Consider the following 15,566-nt stretch of genomic DNA (forward strand, 5'->3'; position numbering starts at 1 on the left):
TGAAAACGTAGTGTGTTAGCTGGGATGTAACTTCAGTGGTGCAAAGTGCCACCCCATAAATCACAAACACGATTTGTAAAACATCGTTAATTTAAGTTGACATCCAAATAACACGCACACGAATATTAGCGGGATTAATTCTGGACTAGTAAAAGTAGTATATTGCTGGGCTTTTACCAGACCACAGAATTTTATTTGAGTCAGGCTTTGCACTTGTGGCTAAAGTGCAGACAGTTCGACTCAGCAGACTGCTTTAGCATTGTTTAGAAGCTACTGACCACATATAAAGCGTATCATACTGAACAGTACTTAGTGACTTAATTACATCCTATCACATAGAGGGGACTGTAAATATTACTATAATTATTAAAATAATTTATGATGTACCAATTTCATCATGTTGATGTGTATAGAATAGTTTATAAGCAACTTTGTCATCATTGCAGAAAAATGACCCCACAGGAAAACCAACAGTGTCAGCTCATCCTGCCAAGTTCTCTCCTGATGACAAATATTCCAGGCACCGAGTCACAATCAAGAAGAGGTTCGGCATCCTCCCAACACAACAGCCAAAGCCAGTCATGTGATTTGTGAAAACACCCCAGTATAAAGACTAAACATGTTGAAAGACTTGCTTGATGACATTCCCCTTCAGGAAGTGTCGACAAGGCAGCAAGGGACTGTTGTTGATCAACGCTGTCATAATCATGTTTGTGAAAAAAAATCATGTCTGTCCACAGTCCTTGATTTTCATTGTGGAGAGAAGCAGGAATCGAAAATTTTGGAACAGTTAGGTGTTTTTGTTTGGTAAAATGCTGAAAACACGGCAGTTGGTAACCATGGTAATAGATTTATGATCATATAATGTATTTGTTCATCTCTGAATGACATATTTCTGTTTGTACATTTATGTATATTCATTCTATTTGTTTCATCACATAAACCAGTGAAGCGTTTCTTGTCAGAATGTCATAAGTTCATGGTTAGGTTTATGGGCTGCTGCCACCTCATTGTTGTCTTACTCTCTCAATGTACAACAATACTTTACTGAATAGTCTCAACAACAACTTTTTGTTTATTTTCATTATCATGATTATGAATAAACAATTTTGTTAGCATGCATTAGTTTGTTTATGACCCATCTTGTTTAACCATGACTACCTTGCTGATCATGCTGATTCCAGGTTTGAATTGATTCCCAACTACCTACCGATATGCTTGTCGTCCAAGACAACTCCATAGAATGGATGGTCAGACTCAGTGATTTAGTTGATCATAAGCTGATGGCGTGGATCATTGCTGATAATAATGGTTTGTCTGGCCCAGACTTTATTATTTGTAGGTTGTCATCATGTAGTTGTAATATTATTGATCAAGTGGGGCGGTACATGTAAATAACAAAAAAACAACTTGCCATTTGTTGTCACCATTTGAGGGAGTATCCTGTCCGTTCCCTTTGAACAAGATTACAGTTGATATGGCACCAATCAAAATCTAGTAAACTTTTAAAGGGGTAGTGGGGTAGCCTAGTGGTAAAAGTGTTCGTGTCACAACAAAGAACCAGGTTTGAAGCCCATTTCTGGTATCCCCTGCTGTGATATTGCTGGAATATTGCTAAAAGCAGATTAAAACCATTCTCACTCTAAGAAAAAAGTGAAGTTCCATGTTGATTCCTTAAAGATTTATTCAAAACTTTTATGTACAGAGCAGCAATTGACATGTATGTCTGTATTCAAATATTGAGACTAGAACAACAACTAACAACAATGTAAATGCATATAAGCAATAAAATCTATACCTCCTGCAACAATAGTCTGGCTGTAGACAGCTGGATGGTGAAAACCATGGACGGATGAAATAAAGCACTATAATGCATGGCACATAAGAGGTGTTTTAACATGTTCAAACAATGTTATCCTTAGGTAAAAATCTTTGATCATTGGATAATATTCAATCTGTCGCTACGTGAATTTATGCACGTTTCTCAAAATCCAGAAATGTTTTTTTGGTCTACTACATATAAACATGTTAAACTTACATAACAGTTTATTGGCTATTTAAAATGAATGCTGTCACTATTGGTAGATTAAACTTACCTTGACAGAAGCTGGCGCCCCGAGACACTGTGTTCAAAGTTGTGTCATGGGTAGATGAAAACAATCTTATTTTGGTTTTGTGGAGATTACCTGAATACCATCATATTCATGTACTTAGGTTGAAGTGACAGTTTCCTCTTATTGAGGGATTTGATAATGCATACCGTATTCGACGTAATAAGCGCCCACGGCGATATTTGCTAATATATTGGCTGGTGAACAATCCCAATTAGCACCCCTTCCAATTGATCAATGTACACAAGACTTATTTATTCGTGTATAATACGCACTCGTGTGTTATATGCACCCTTAATTATGGGCAATTAAATTCGGGAAAAATATATCGGTCATGTATGATATGCACATACTTTTCCTTTGTATCATTTCAGACTGTCAGCATAAACTACAAAATTTACAATTTTTTAACTCTGTTTTTGTCTCACCAATATTATATTCTAATAAGAGCCCCCTTTTTCTAATTTTGAGAGCGTCCCGGGCGCTTATTACGTCGAATACGGTAATCATTTTCTTTTCCTCTTTTTGGATCTTTCTAGTTTTGATACTGTGCTGTGATCATGAACTGTATAAAGCTATGTCAGGCCATTCTTCATTCACAAAATCAAAATGATAATATTTTGTACATGATTTTTCTTTGCACAAAAAACTTTTTATGTTTGGAAAATAACCTCAAATCAACTGACAACATAAAGTTTATTTTTACCCTGCTTTGTTTTAATGAAGTAATGCAATATAATCTGTCTTGTCTTATGTCAAATATATATATATATATATACATATAATAATTCTTATTAACAGATAGAAATGAACACGATCAGTGTGAATGAGATACAAGAAGTGCTAACTGCAGGGTGAGAGGATGGTGGATTAGTGGTGCATTCATCCATGCCCTATGTTGCTTCAGGTGTGTAACAGTAGGAAGGTACCATCATGGTAAAACCTTTGAAAATAATCCCTCCCCAAAATAAATATGGGTGCCCTTGATTGAAAAGTGCTTCTTCTTAGCTGAAAGTACTTTTCAACATAAACAATTACAAAAATGTGGTTGAAAAACGTTTTTCATAACATGGTAAAATATTCAGGTTTAACACAGAAGCTAATAAAACTGGTATGGATACATCAAAATCACAGACATTTCCAGCATAGTTCAACAATGGACGGATACTTTGGACAAGAATGGTTAAAACAAGTAGACGCAAAGTGAATGACTTTCATAGTTGTAACGTTACAGAATATTGCTCTGAATCAGTGGTTCATGTTATTATCACAATATCATATTCAACATTTAAAGCACATTGATCACACAAGCCTAACCCTGATCCCTTGAAACCCACATTTCCAGTGATCTTCATTAACAAAACATAGAGTCCTCCTTCCAGTCAGTAGTTGTATTACCCGGTGGGGGTTCCAGTTCAGTGAGTGAGTGAGTGAGTTGGGTTTAACGCCGCTTTTAACAGTATTCCAGTAACATCACAGCGTGTCAACTTAATGTGGGAGGAAAGCCCGAAGTGACACAGGTCTGAGATTTGAGAAACGGTGAAACCCACAAGCATGGGTATGATGCTGACAAACTTAGAAACAATCGGGACGAACTGGGATTCGAACCAACAATCAAAGCTTTGTGCTGCCTTAGACGACTGGGCCACTCGTGCCCCCCCCCCCCCCCCCCCCCCATTTCCAGTTCAGAAAAGATCCCCAGCTATTAATTAGGAATCAGATGGTCAGGCTCTCAGACTTGGCTGATTGGGTTTTGATTGTACTATGATGATACATATAAATATTTCTACATGGGACTGAGTGATTGTTCAATGCCACAAACAGCAAAATATCATGGCAATATTTCTGCAGCACACTATTTTTAACAACACCTTATCTTCCTGGCTTACTGGGCTATGAATAGTTGGACTATGGACTATTTTTATATGTGCATGTCTGTAGATGATCTATTATGAGTGAGTGAGTGAGTTTGGTTTAACGCCGCTTTTGATCTATTATGAAACAAAACAGACTGGTAAGTTGAAATTCTCTTCATAGTATATGTAAACATATGTACTGAGGCGGAAACGATTCACTGATACTACACAATATTATCCAAACAAAACGCTTCTGCTATTTATACTTAAAAAAAATTAGCCAATCTTATGTTGTGATATGTATCTTATGTAAAAAAAATCCATCCAAAATCATGTCATATTTAAACTTGGTGTTTTGTTCCAGCAAATATCAATGTATTTTTTATGAGACAGTTATACATACAAGTATGTAATATATACTACTCAAAAGAAGTTAAACACCCAGCTTTATTATTTACTATCTGTCATGGCATGGGAGACAACTAGGAATAACTTTAACTTATTTTGAGTAGTATATTTGTAAAACAATTGATATGAATAAATACATGTCCACTTTATGTACACTGTACTGATCAGACCTGCTACAATAGACCGATCCAGTCCCGACCCCGGAAATAAGTCTGACAAATCAGCAACGAGCGCTCTGCCTTCTGATTGGCTCAAACTGACGCATGCGCCAATTTTGGTTGACAGGCTGGATCGGTCTATTCCTGGCAGGTAATGGACACAAATAAGGTGGGAACGGTATACAACACATGCAAATACTTATATTCTGTACACTTATTAATATTACTGTATTCGAGGTAATAAGCCCCCCACTCTAATAAGCTCGATATTTGCTGATGTATTGGCTAGTGAACAATCCCAATTAGCACCCCTTCCGATTGATCAATGTACACAAGACTTATTTATACGTGTATAATACGCACTTATATGCACTCTTAATTATGGGCAATTAAATTCTGGAAAAACATATCTCTTGTATATAAACACTTATATGCACTCTTAATTATGGGCAATTAAATTCTGGAAAAACATATCTCTTGTATATAAACATTTCAGGCTGTCAGCATAAACACAAAATTTATCTTTCAACTCTGTTTTTTTCACCAAAATATTATTCTAATAAAAGCCCCCTATATCTAATTTTGAGAGTGCCCTGAGCGCTTATTACGTTGAATACAGTAAGTGGAAATAAACAATGCGGTTCTACCAATTTTGCCATGTAAACACCATGATTGTATCTACTGGCACTTGGTGTATATTTCACATCTTCCTGAGGCAAGGCAATTAACGGACTATGAAAGTTCAGTTTCCACCCTTGTTGAACTTGGCTGGAATTTCGGGAGTCATATTTTGGCGGGACTAATGAGCCTAAGCATAATCCAATAAAAATCGTGGCATAGAAACTGCCATCCGGTTCATAAACAACACGATGACTGCCGTGCAGATTTCTTTCAATTGCTGGATTTGCAAGGATGTGTACCCTCCAATGCTCATTGACATATGTTTTAAAAAAAATTTCATGTCTTTAGTCAAGGTGCTCAAGTGATGTGATGCACCTCGCAAGGTATCACCATTGTATCACAATAAAGATCTTGATTATCAATCAGATTGTGTTGAGTCGGGGGGGTGCCATTTTGTTTGAAGCAAATGTAAGTGATTTGAGAGGTGGAATCTGATTGTTCAATATGAGGGACAAGCTCCTTCCCAGCGCGTGACACCTTCGTTACACTCTCGGTAACATCGCTGCCACCAGTGTAGGCGCGGCCATTAAAAGAATCTTGAAATTTGGCCTCTAACCCCAAATGTAGTAACGTTCATACTTTTGTTTATGTCTTTGGGAATGTCATTATAGTGAATTTTGAAAAGGTTTGCGACTGACCATGTTTTCCAGATGAATTTACTTTGTTGTTTGTATAATCAGATTGGTTCGAGATTGCGGACTAACGGAAAATCAACCAACTTCTCCCTTACATTCTTACTATATCAATAACATGATAGTTTTAAAGAAATCCAAATTGACAAACAAAGAAAGTAATTTAGCAGGGGTAAGTGTATTTGGCGTCACAACAGTCATCATTTGTTTGTAAACATAACGGTAATTCGGTTGCGAGTTCAACTCCCAAGGATGGTTGTGGCCAGCTGCTCACAGTGGGTAGTTTTGACTGGTGGCAGCGATAGTATAGAGAGCTCCGTGAACGGGCTATCGCTGTGAGGAGCTTGTAAGAGGGACATAGAAGGGAGATAACTCATAATAGCCACAAGTGACTACGATCAAGCCATGAAACTAAAGCCTAATTTGGCAAGGGAGGTAACTGGACTCTTCAGTTAACCCTGTTGCCTCGGGAAGATGAACTTTCATTAAAGCACAGAGAGACATTGTGTCCTATGAGAGATTGCCACTGGGTCATGTGGAGTGTCGACATATTCACACAAGTAACTCCTTGGCAGATGCTTGATTACCCAGTGTATAACATCACACTGAATAGGGTTATTTTGACACAGGTGCCTGTGGTTTATTAACCCATGATTGCAATATGTCTCAGTGAAAATAATTTGGCAAAATATATTCAAGCTTGTCAAATTTTTGGATGGCCCTCCCTGATAAGGCAAAATGCAAAAGCACTTGATATTTTCCTACTTTTCAAGACCCTCCCCAAATATGGGTATTACTTTGATGACCCTCCCTGATTCCCTCTGAGACTGAGAAGTCCAAATGGCACCAGATACAGAACCTTCCATACATAGGAAATAAAACCGATGATAATGAGAAACAAACTCATCTGAATAAATCAGCGTTAAGGACGGAAAAGCACCTAATCAATTTAAAACAAACCCTCTGTAAACACCAATAAAATCTGGACAATTCAACAAAACACATTTCCATATGCAATATGTACAATATTCACAATATGTACACAAACAGATATAAAGAATTTGCACCATAACATGGCTGGCATCCATCGGAACACATTCACTCCTCCTGTGATGAAATGATAACAATGTGACAATGTTGCTATGACGACCATGAATTTGCCATTGGCATATGTGGATCCCTGCCTTGAGACATGGCCATTCATATCAGCTTAAAGCAGTTGCTATGACGACTGTGACTTTGCTGATGTTATGTGTGGATCCCTGTCTTCAGACATGGCCCATTCCATCATTTCAAAGCAGTTGCTATGACGATTGTGATTTTGCAGCTAGTACATGTGGATCTCTGTCTTTAGACATGGCAGTTGCTATGACGACCATGAGTTTGCTGATTGTATATGTGGAGCACTGTCTTTAGACATCAGGGTAAAGCAGTTGCTATGACGACCGTGATTTTGCAGATGGCACATGTGGATTTTTGTTCTCAGACATGGCAGTTGCTATGACAACAATGACTTTGCCGATGTAAAGCAGTTGCTATGACGACCGTGAATTTTTTAGATGGTATATGCGGATCTCTGTCTTTGTTGATGTAAAGCAGTTGCTATGACGACCATGATTTTACAGATGGTATATGTGGATCTGTCTTCAGAAATGGCAGTTGCTATGACGACCATGACTGATAATGTAAAGCAGTTGCTATGACGACCGTGATTTTGCAGATGGTATATGCGGATCTCTGTCTTCAGACATGGCCCATCCCATCAGGTTTCTGATCTCAGCTCCTGCAAAGAAGAACACTGTATCACCAGTTTCTCTCAAATGACAAACTCCTCTTACTTACTGTCAACCATCTTAATCAAGTGACCTCCAATAAGGCTTACACTGATCAGGTTTTTCATGATTTTGCTCACATAAATTGTTATGACCATGCCTTGAAATGAAAAATTCCCATTTGTTGAGAAGAGATGTTTGAAGAAGTAACATGGACTACCAGTAAAACGAAACAGATACGAATGTCATGTTGTCCTACCATCCGATATGTTTCGCTCCCTCAGCGTAGACTGGAAACTGGCCATGGTGTCCACGAACTGCTGCCGTTCTCTGCCCTGGTAAAATCAACAAGACTCAGTGACTTCTTTGCAGGGGTGAAAGGATACTGCAAGGTCACGATACGATACGTATCATGATACATAGGTCATGATGACACCAATATTTACATTAAATAGCGTGGAAACCTCTTGACTTTTAATATTTCATAACAGGTTCAAAAGTAAAAAATAGCTATTGACACAGGTTCGTAGTGGCTATTTGTATTAGTGAACTTGAAACACTAATTACAATACATTTTGCAATATTTGAATGATAAAAACATGGGGGGGGAGAGTGAGTGAGTGAGTTTGGTTTTACGCTGCTTTTAGCAATATTCCAGCAATATCACGTCAGGGGACACCAGAAATGGGCTTCACACATTGTACCCATGACGGGATTCGAACCCGGGTCACTTTAACCACTAGGCTCGGGGGGGAGAGAGAGCATTAAACAGGCAGTAAGTAAATGTATTGTCTAATATCGATACAGAAACCAAACGTATTCAGTATCGTAGCATAGCATGAAAACTCATGATGCACCGGTGTCCCTATGTATCGTTTCGTGTTTAATGCCACCTTCAGCCATATTCTAGCTACATAATGCGGCCTAAATATTTGACTCTGGACTAAACAATGATTTTGTGGTTGGTTGGTTGGTTTGTTGTTTAACGCCGCACTCAGCAATTTTCCAGCTATATGACGGCGGTCTGTAAATAATCGAGTCTGGACCAGACAATCCAATGATTGATATCATGAGCATCGATCCAGGCAATTGGGATCAATGAAATGCATCAACCAAGTCAGCGAGCCTGACCACCCGATCCCGTTAGTCGCCTTTCACAACAAGCATAGTCGCCTTTTACGGCAAGCATGGGTTGCTGAGGACCTATTCTACCACGGAATCTTCACGGGTACAATGATTTTGTGAGCCACGATCCATGCTGTCGGGATACAATGACAGGCATCAACTAAGACAACGATCCATGTGGACCAGCTTCATTTTGTGAATTTATGTGCAAAGCAAGTGTGGATCCAGCTTCTGGGAGCATCGCAAGTAAACAATATATCAGAAACAAATGACCAGAACATACAGTCAAGTCCCGTTAATCCGACATCGATGGTTGCATATGATTATGTCAGATAAACGAGTATGTCGGATAAACGAAATTTAGTAGTATCAACGTTCGTGATCGAAAATCGGACAACTACACGATAGATAAGTTTCAAACATGTAATAAAAAATATAAAATAAATATTCATATTGTTATGTTACATTGTTGGCGGATTATGTTTTCTAATCAAGCAACCACTAAAGTTAAACACAAAACAAACTTTACGGACTGTATGACTGTATGAATGGAAGTGGCAACTACGACACTGGTACCTAAAGCTTAAGAAAGCTGCTTTCTAAGTGGCTAATGTCGACTTCCTGTTTGTCATTTCATTGGTAGGTCATAGTACGCGAAAGGTTGTTCTGACGTGACCTGTATGATTAACGCATATGAATATGTATAACGCGAACTCGAAGTTACTGGCATAGTGTGTGTTACTTCCATATTGCCGGTGGTGTTTCACACAAACTGCTTGCTTCAGAAAGTGTTTGTGTACAATTATTGTGGACCTTCAACTCATTTTCAGTCCATGCACAAAATGTCTTTGGAAGGTGTACTTGGCACCTTCTGTTTATTTACATTCAGAGTTTACTGCGTACGGCTGTCTTTTGTATCCAACAAATATTCCAGACATTGTTTGTTTCTTTGTTGAAAGGTTCATCATCTTCAGTGGTCAACATTCTCGTGGAGAGATAATACATACCTTCCCTGTATTCAGCTCAGTGATGGCAGTCAGAATCTGACGTCGAGATTCGTTGTTGGAGATTCCCAGTTCCTTCAGATCGTCATCCGTCAGCGTCAGGAAGGCCTCCATGTCAACCTGCATATTGTAAAACACATTGAAAGAAGGGAGGTAACTCTGACGACTCGAGAGTACATATGTCTGACATTGGATCATTAAAAATAAGACAATCAATATCAATAAAAATCGAAGAAATCTATTACCGTATTCGACGTAGTAAGCGCCCCGCTCTAATAAGCACCCACAGGGATATTTGCTAATATATTGGCTAGTGAACAATCCCAATCAGCACCCCTTCCGATTGAAGACTTATTTATGCACCCTTAATTATGGGCAATTAAATTCTGGAAAAATACATCTGTCGTATATAAACATTTTAGGCTGTCAGCATAAAGCACAAAATTTATTTTTCAACTCTGTTTTTTTCACCAAAATAGTATTTAAATAAGAGCCCCCTATTTCTAATTTTGAGAGAGCCCTGGGCGCTTATGACGTCGAATACCGTATATCTCACTCATATCGTGTCACATAGTCCTAAACAGGATAAGTCATTTTCATCCTGAACATCTGCATGAGATGTCCAAACTTTTCTATTGAAACAAGTTGTTTTCATGTTAACAGGCCTTTCCAAACAAGTAAATTCTGAATGGTGATGAAATAGTAACCTGATTACTTGTCACAGAAGTGGGGGTTTCTACACAAAAGAACTGATAGAAGAACAGCATGTTTTTGTTTGTTTGTTTAACACTGCACTCAGCAATATTCCAGCTGCATGACAGAGGCCTGTAAATAATACTGTCTGGACCAGACAATCCAATGATCGACATTACGAGCAACAGTCATCGCTGCCATTTACAGTGATAACAAATCACTGAGCCTGACCACCAGTCCATGGTGCCTTTTACGACCAGCACAGTCTAACCCTTGGGGGAGAGCAGCCCATGTGACATGTTGATGTCTGGCCAACCTATCGTCCTCCCAGTCCTCCTGTCATCTCCTACCTCCTGCTCTTCAAAGATGGGGTGGTACTTTTCCAGAGACAGCTTCTTTAGGATCCCCGACACTTCATCTGAGGAAGAATTCAAACAATCGTTTCAGCAAACAGCTAAACACACGTCTGTTCGTGCAGACAACAGTTGATTCCCTTTGCTACCATCATGACTCTGAACCTAGTTTAGTAATCTGTTCCCACAAGCTCAAATGTCATTGGATCTTCTCTTCCCAGGAATCCCGAGAGTCGTAAAGGATGTTCGAGAAAATCTCACCATTTTGAGCAGATTCCTGGAGTGAATCCAGCATGGGGCCTGCATCATCGCTGTTCTGAAACCATGGTAACGGTGTCTTCATCATCATGATTATAACAGTGTGTCATAAAGAAGTTCCCAGGATCTGGAAATACTCCTTTAGCATTAAATAAATAACCAGTAATCAGCAAAATTAATTGTTCTAGTACAGCACCCATTGTGGCTTTGTCTAGGACTTCTATGTTTATCATTTGTTAAACGCCACACTCACAAATATTCCGGCCAAATGACAGTGGTCTGTAAATAATCAGTTCTGGGCAAGGCAATCAAGTGATTGACGTCATGAGCATGGATCTATGCAACCGGGATACATATCTTCCATGAGGAAATATATATTTAACATCATTCCAGGGTCGCAGATCCAAAGTTCTAGACTCATATACCCTGAAATTGTCTCGCGTCTAAAATGAATTACATGACCAAATAAAACAATCTCATTCAAATCAGACCTTAGTTCTTGCTACCACTAAACAAAGACCTGAGGACATCCCATTACGGGTCACGTCAGACCGACCTTGCGCGAACTTTGACTGACCAATGGAATGACCAATCAGAAACCAGCTTTCTCTTGCTTTACGGCACAAATTTCAAATTGGCGACTACGCTTCGAAACATATTTTGACAAATTCTCGATTACAAATTTGAAACCTGAACAAAAAAACATTCTGGAATGACTAATAGATGGTCTAGAATGTAAGGATTTAGTCGTTAAACCCGTAACTATCGTTCGGAATACCCCATGTTAAAGTTTTCGAGATTGCATGATTAGAAATCACATCATGCAACAGTCACTTTCATAATCTGGTAAGAGACGCACTGATTGGTCGGATGAAGGGTCGTTCTGACGTGACCCCTAATGGGATGTCTTCAGATCTTTGTTTAGCGGTAGCGAAAACTAGGATCTGATTTTAATGAGATTGCCCAATGAAATGACATAGTAGTTAAGACAACAATATCTCAAAATAACAAACTTAACACAATACAATCATGTCACTGTGACTTTTCTAAATCTATTCTTAGAAATTAAGTTCAGCTAATACCAATGTTGAGAATGCCCTTTTCTCCCTGGGGATCAGTTCATTACCTTTCCAGGGGTGGGTGAAGGTGATGGGGTTAGTGTGGAGGTGGTGCTCCCCTTGGAAGATGGACTCTTCCCATGCGAGGACCTCTGTGGGGTGATAGAGGAACTGCCGCTAGTTGAGCTGTTGGGGGAGGTGGTGTTGGACATGGTTCGGAATCCTGTTGGCACCGTTGAAGACTTGCGTCTGAAAACATAGTGGATCCTATTTAGTGAATGAGTGAGTTGGGTTTAATGCTGTTTTGAACAATATATCAGTTATGTCACACCTTGTGGGAAGAAAGCCCAAAGTGATGCCGGTCGTTTACATTACCACTTTCGTTAAACCCACAAGTACAGATATGGTGCAAACATAGAAACTTAATCAGTGACAATCTGAGATTTAGAGGTTTCTGGCTCCACTTAAGGGACATAAGTCTTAACAGTGAATTAAGTCACCTTGGACGACTACCAGAGAATAAATAATAGAGAGTTTTGGGCTAAAACCCAAGAGCAATCTTGGTGACTAGTTTTGAGCTGTGTGCTCTCATCAGACTGTTTTGTGTTGGTGTGGGGACTCCTTATATACACTTTGTGTTCCAGATGCAGTACGGGTGGAGTCTACTGGCAGGGGTGTGCCGGTGGTCTAATTGTCACCGGTGGATCGTGAGTGATGTATTCAGGGCCGGTGGACCGTTGAGTCGATCGACCGGTGGACCGGTAGACCAGTGGCGGGGCTGGGGCAGCGGCGACATGAGCACAGTTGGATTATCGGTGGTCATGATTTTACAATCGCTTCAATAAATTCTATGTTTTCGAGATTTATTGTTGTGTGTTGTATTTTTATATCACAGTTGTCGTTTTCGGCCAAGATAAGATCTAATCCTGGAATTCCCCACCCACTCACCTTATTTTACCAGAGAATAAGATCATGATTGCATGGATTCCAAAAGTTCAGCGCCCTTTTTCATAATGTATCAGAACTATTGCCGTTATAAATACCATGCTTTGGTTAGTGAGTGAGTGAGTTTTGGCAAGTCAGTTTAATGAAGAAAGAGCAAGGTGGCAGGTATTTACAACCGTGATGTGGGCAAAGACTGACGTCTATGTCAGTGATGATCAGTTCTACAGGGAAATAGTTCCACCGGGAACAATTAGTACCAGTGTAAATGTATCGTGGAAAACGATTCATAGTCAAAACTGTTCCATGGAAATAATTCCCCTGGAGAAATATAACACAAAAGAAATATTTTACTACAAGAACAGATACTCTGTGACACTTACAGCTTTGGTAAAACCCCTGAGCATAGTGAAAGAAGAAGTCCATAATCTGGGTGAATAGGACAAGGACACAAAAAGACAAAATTGGACACTTGTTCTAACGCTTTTATTCGGATGTATTAGTGCATAGGTGGATCCAGACGGGGGTACAGGGGGTCCAGATCCCACCTTTTGAAAACCAAATGTAGTATGTTGCAGGCAGTAAAATTTTGATAGTTTGGACCCCTCCCTTTTAAAAATGCTGGATCCGCCCTTGCAGTGCAACCATACATGAACTTAACTTTTTTAAATTGTTTGACCAAGTGTGAATTTAGAAATATTTCAAACCAAGAAGAAACAAGGCAAAAACATGGCCCAAATATTGTAATATATTCAAAAAATTACTGGGGGGTTGGAAAAGTGTTCACTTGTCACACCGAAGACCTGGATTTGATTCTCCCTTAGATACAATGCGTGAAGCCCATTTCTGGGTCCCCTGCGGTGATATTGCTGGAATATTGCTAAAAGCAACATAAAACATCTCTCACTCACTAACTCATTCACTCACTCACTCACTCAGCTGGAATCACTGACCTGGGCATGAAGAGACGTGTCTGGTGTTGACTGCTGTACTGACTCCGAGGAATGTTAGGGCTGGGCGTAAACAAGTCACCTGAATAATCAGTACAAACATTAGTCATGTGACTCCACCAAATTCATCATGTGACACAACATCAAGACACACAAGCTAGAATCAAGCAACCTTCTGCAAATATCAGTTAACATGTTTATTTGTTTACAGTACAATCTATTTCTTGTAAAAGCAAACATTATCAAAATTTTAGTTTGGCTGTAAAACAATATCTTCCTTCTCATTCAGAAAGGTATAATTTATCATGGTTATAACTTTCTTTTTGTTCATTATTTATACATTTATTTAAAAAAGCTGACTAATGTTTAATTTTAATGTATAAATCAAAACATCAATATCCAAATATGGGTGTGACAATACCAGTGACTTAAAGGGCAAGAACACTCCAATTTTGAAAGTATCAAAATATGGATGGCTCTTACTTTGCAAATTCAAAATTTGTTTATTATGGACTATAATCTCAACTGGTTAAATTGGGTGCGCCCACTTTCATCTGTCAGTTTCGTCTACAGTGTTATCAAAACAAAGTGTTGCACCAGTGATTAGAGGGGCAATAAGCTGACCTATCAGAAACAAAGCAGACCAGTCACTGTAGGATAACATATAAACAATAAGAGAGAGTTGACTATATTTATTATATACAATGACCAAATATAACATATAATAGTATAGTCAACAAGCAATAGTTTTTAACTTGAGAGTTGGAGTATTGTTGCCCTTTAAATAAATGACATTAATCTTAATCAATGAAACATAAAGGTTTAGTTCCATGAACAGTAATAGTGAGTACTGGTTTTCAATCCAGGTGATTCTTGAATAATGAAAACCACAGCGCTAGTTTGACATGCAGTGCTGCACAGAGTGACAGGTAGTGAGACGTGCAAACTAAACCACCCGGAGAATGATTGAAAGAAAGGAACACAAGCATGGTCAATAACATGACATGCAACCAAACAATGCAGACAGGTGTCTGGGTGGTGAAGACAGGTGGCGACAGGTGTCTGGGTAGTGTAGACTGGTGTGGACAGGTGTTTGGGTAGTATAGACTTGTGTAGACAGGTGTCTTGGTGCAGTGAAGACAGTGTAGACAGGTGTCTGGGTAGTGTAGACTGGTGTAGACAGGTGTCTTGGTGCAGTGTAGACTGGTGTAGACAGGTGTCTCCGTGCAGTGTAGACATGTGTAGACAGGTGTCTGGGTAGTGTAGACTGGTGTGGACAGGTGTCTGGGTAGTGTAGACTGGTGTAGACAGGTGTCTTGTTGCAGTGAAGACAGGTGTCTGGGTAGTGTAGACTGATGTAGACAGGTGTCTTTGTGCAGTGTAGACTGGTGTAGACAGGTGTCTGGGTAGTGTAGACTGGTGTAGACAGGTGTCTGAGTAGTGTAGACTGGTGTGGACAGGTGTCTGGGTAGTATAGACTGGTGTAGACAGGTGTCTTGTTGCAGTGAAGACAGGTGTCTGGGTAGTGTAGACTGATGAAGACAGGTGTCTTGGTGCAGTGTGGA

At 39.3% G+C, this 15,566-nt stretch overlaps 1 protein-coding gene across 1 annotated transcript in view; it reads right to left on the reverse strand.

Moving 5' to 3' along the window:
* Positions 1-5,904: 5,904 nt before the first annotated feature.
* The window catches only part of LOC124138868 (ankyrin repeat and SAM domain-containing protein 6-like), a 33,419-nt gene continuing 23,757 nt past the window's right edge, over positions 5,905-15,566 (reverse strand). Inside the window, exons 11-17 of the mRNA XM_048397467.1 lie at positions 14,005-14,083; positions 12,178-12,358; positions 11,055-11,109; positions 10,791-10,858; positions 9,751-9,867; positions 7,878-7,953; positions 5,905-7,629 (exon numbers count right to left, since the gene is read on the reverse strand). Coding sequence (XP_048253424.1) covers positions 7,544-7,629; positions 7,878-7,953; positions 9,751-9,867; positions 10,791-10,858; positions 11,055-11,109; positions 12,178-12,358; positions 14,005-14,083 — 662 coding nt within the window. The 3' untranslated portion in view covers positions 5,905-7,543. The remainder of the gene's footprint in view (positions 7,630-7,877; positions 7,954-9,750; positions 9,868-10,790; positions 10,859-11,054; positions 11,110-12,177; positions 12,359-14,004; positions 14,084-15,566) is intronic.

This window comes from Haliotis rufescens, unplaced genomic scaffold (assembly GCF_023055435.1).
Source record: "Haliotis rufescens isolate VD_foot unplaced genomic scaffold, xgHalRufe1.0.p SCAF_17, whole genome shotgun sequence".
Taxonomy (NCBI): domain Eukaryota; kingdom Metazoa; phylum Mollusca; class Gastropoda; order Lepetellida; family Haliotidae; genus Haliotis; species Haliotis rufescens.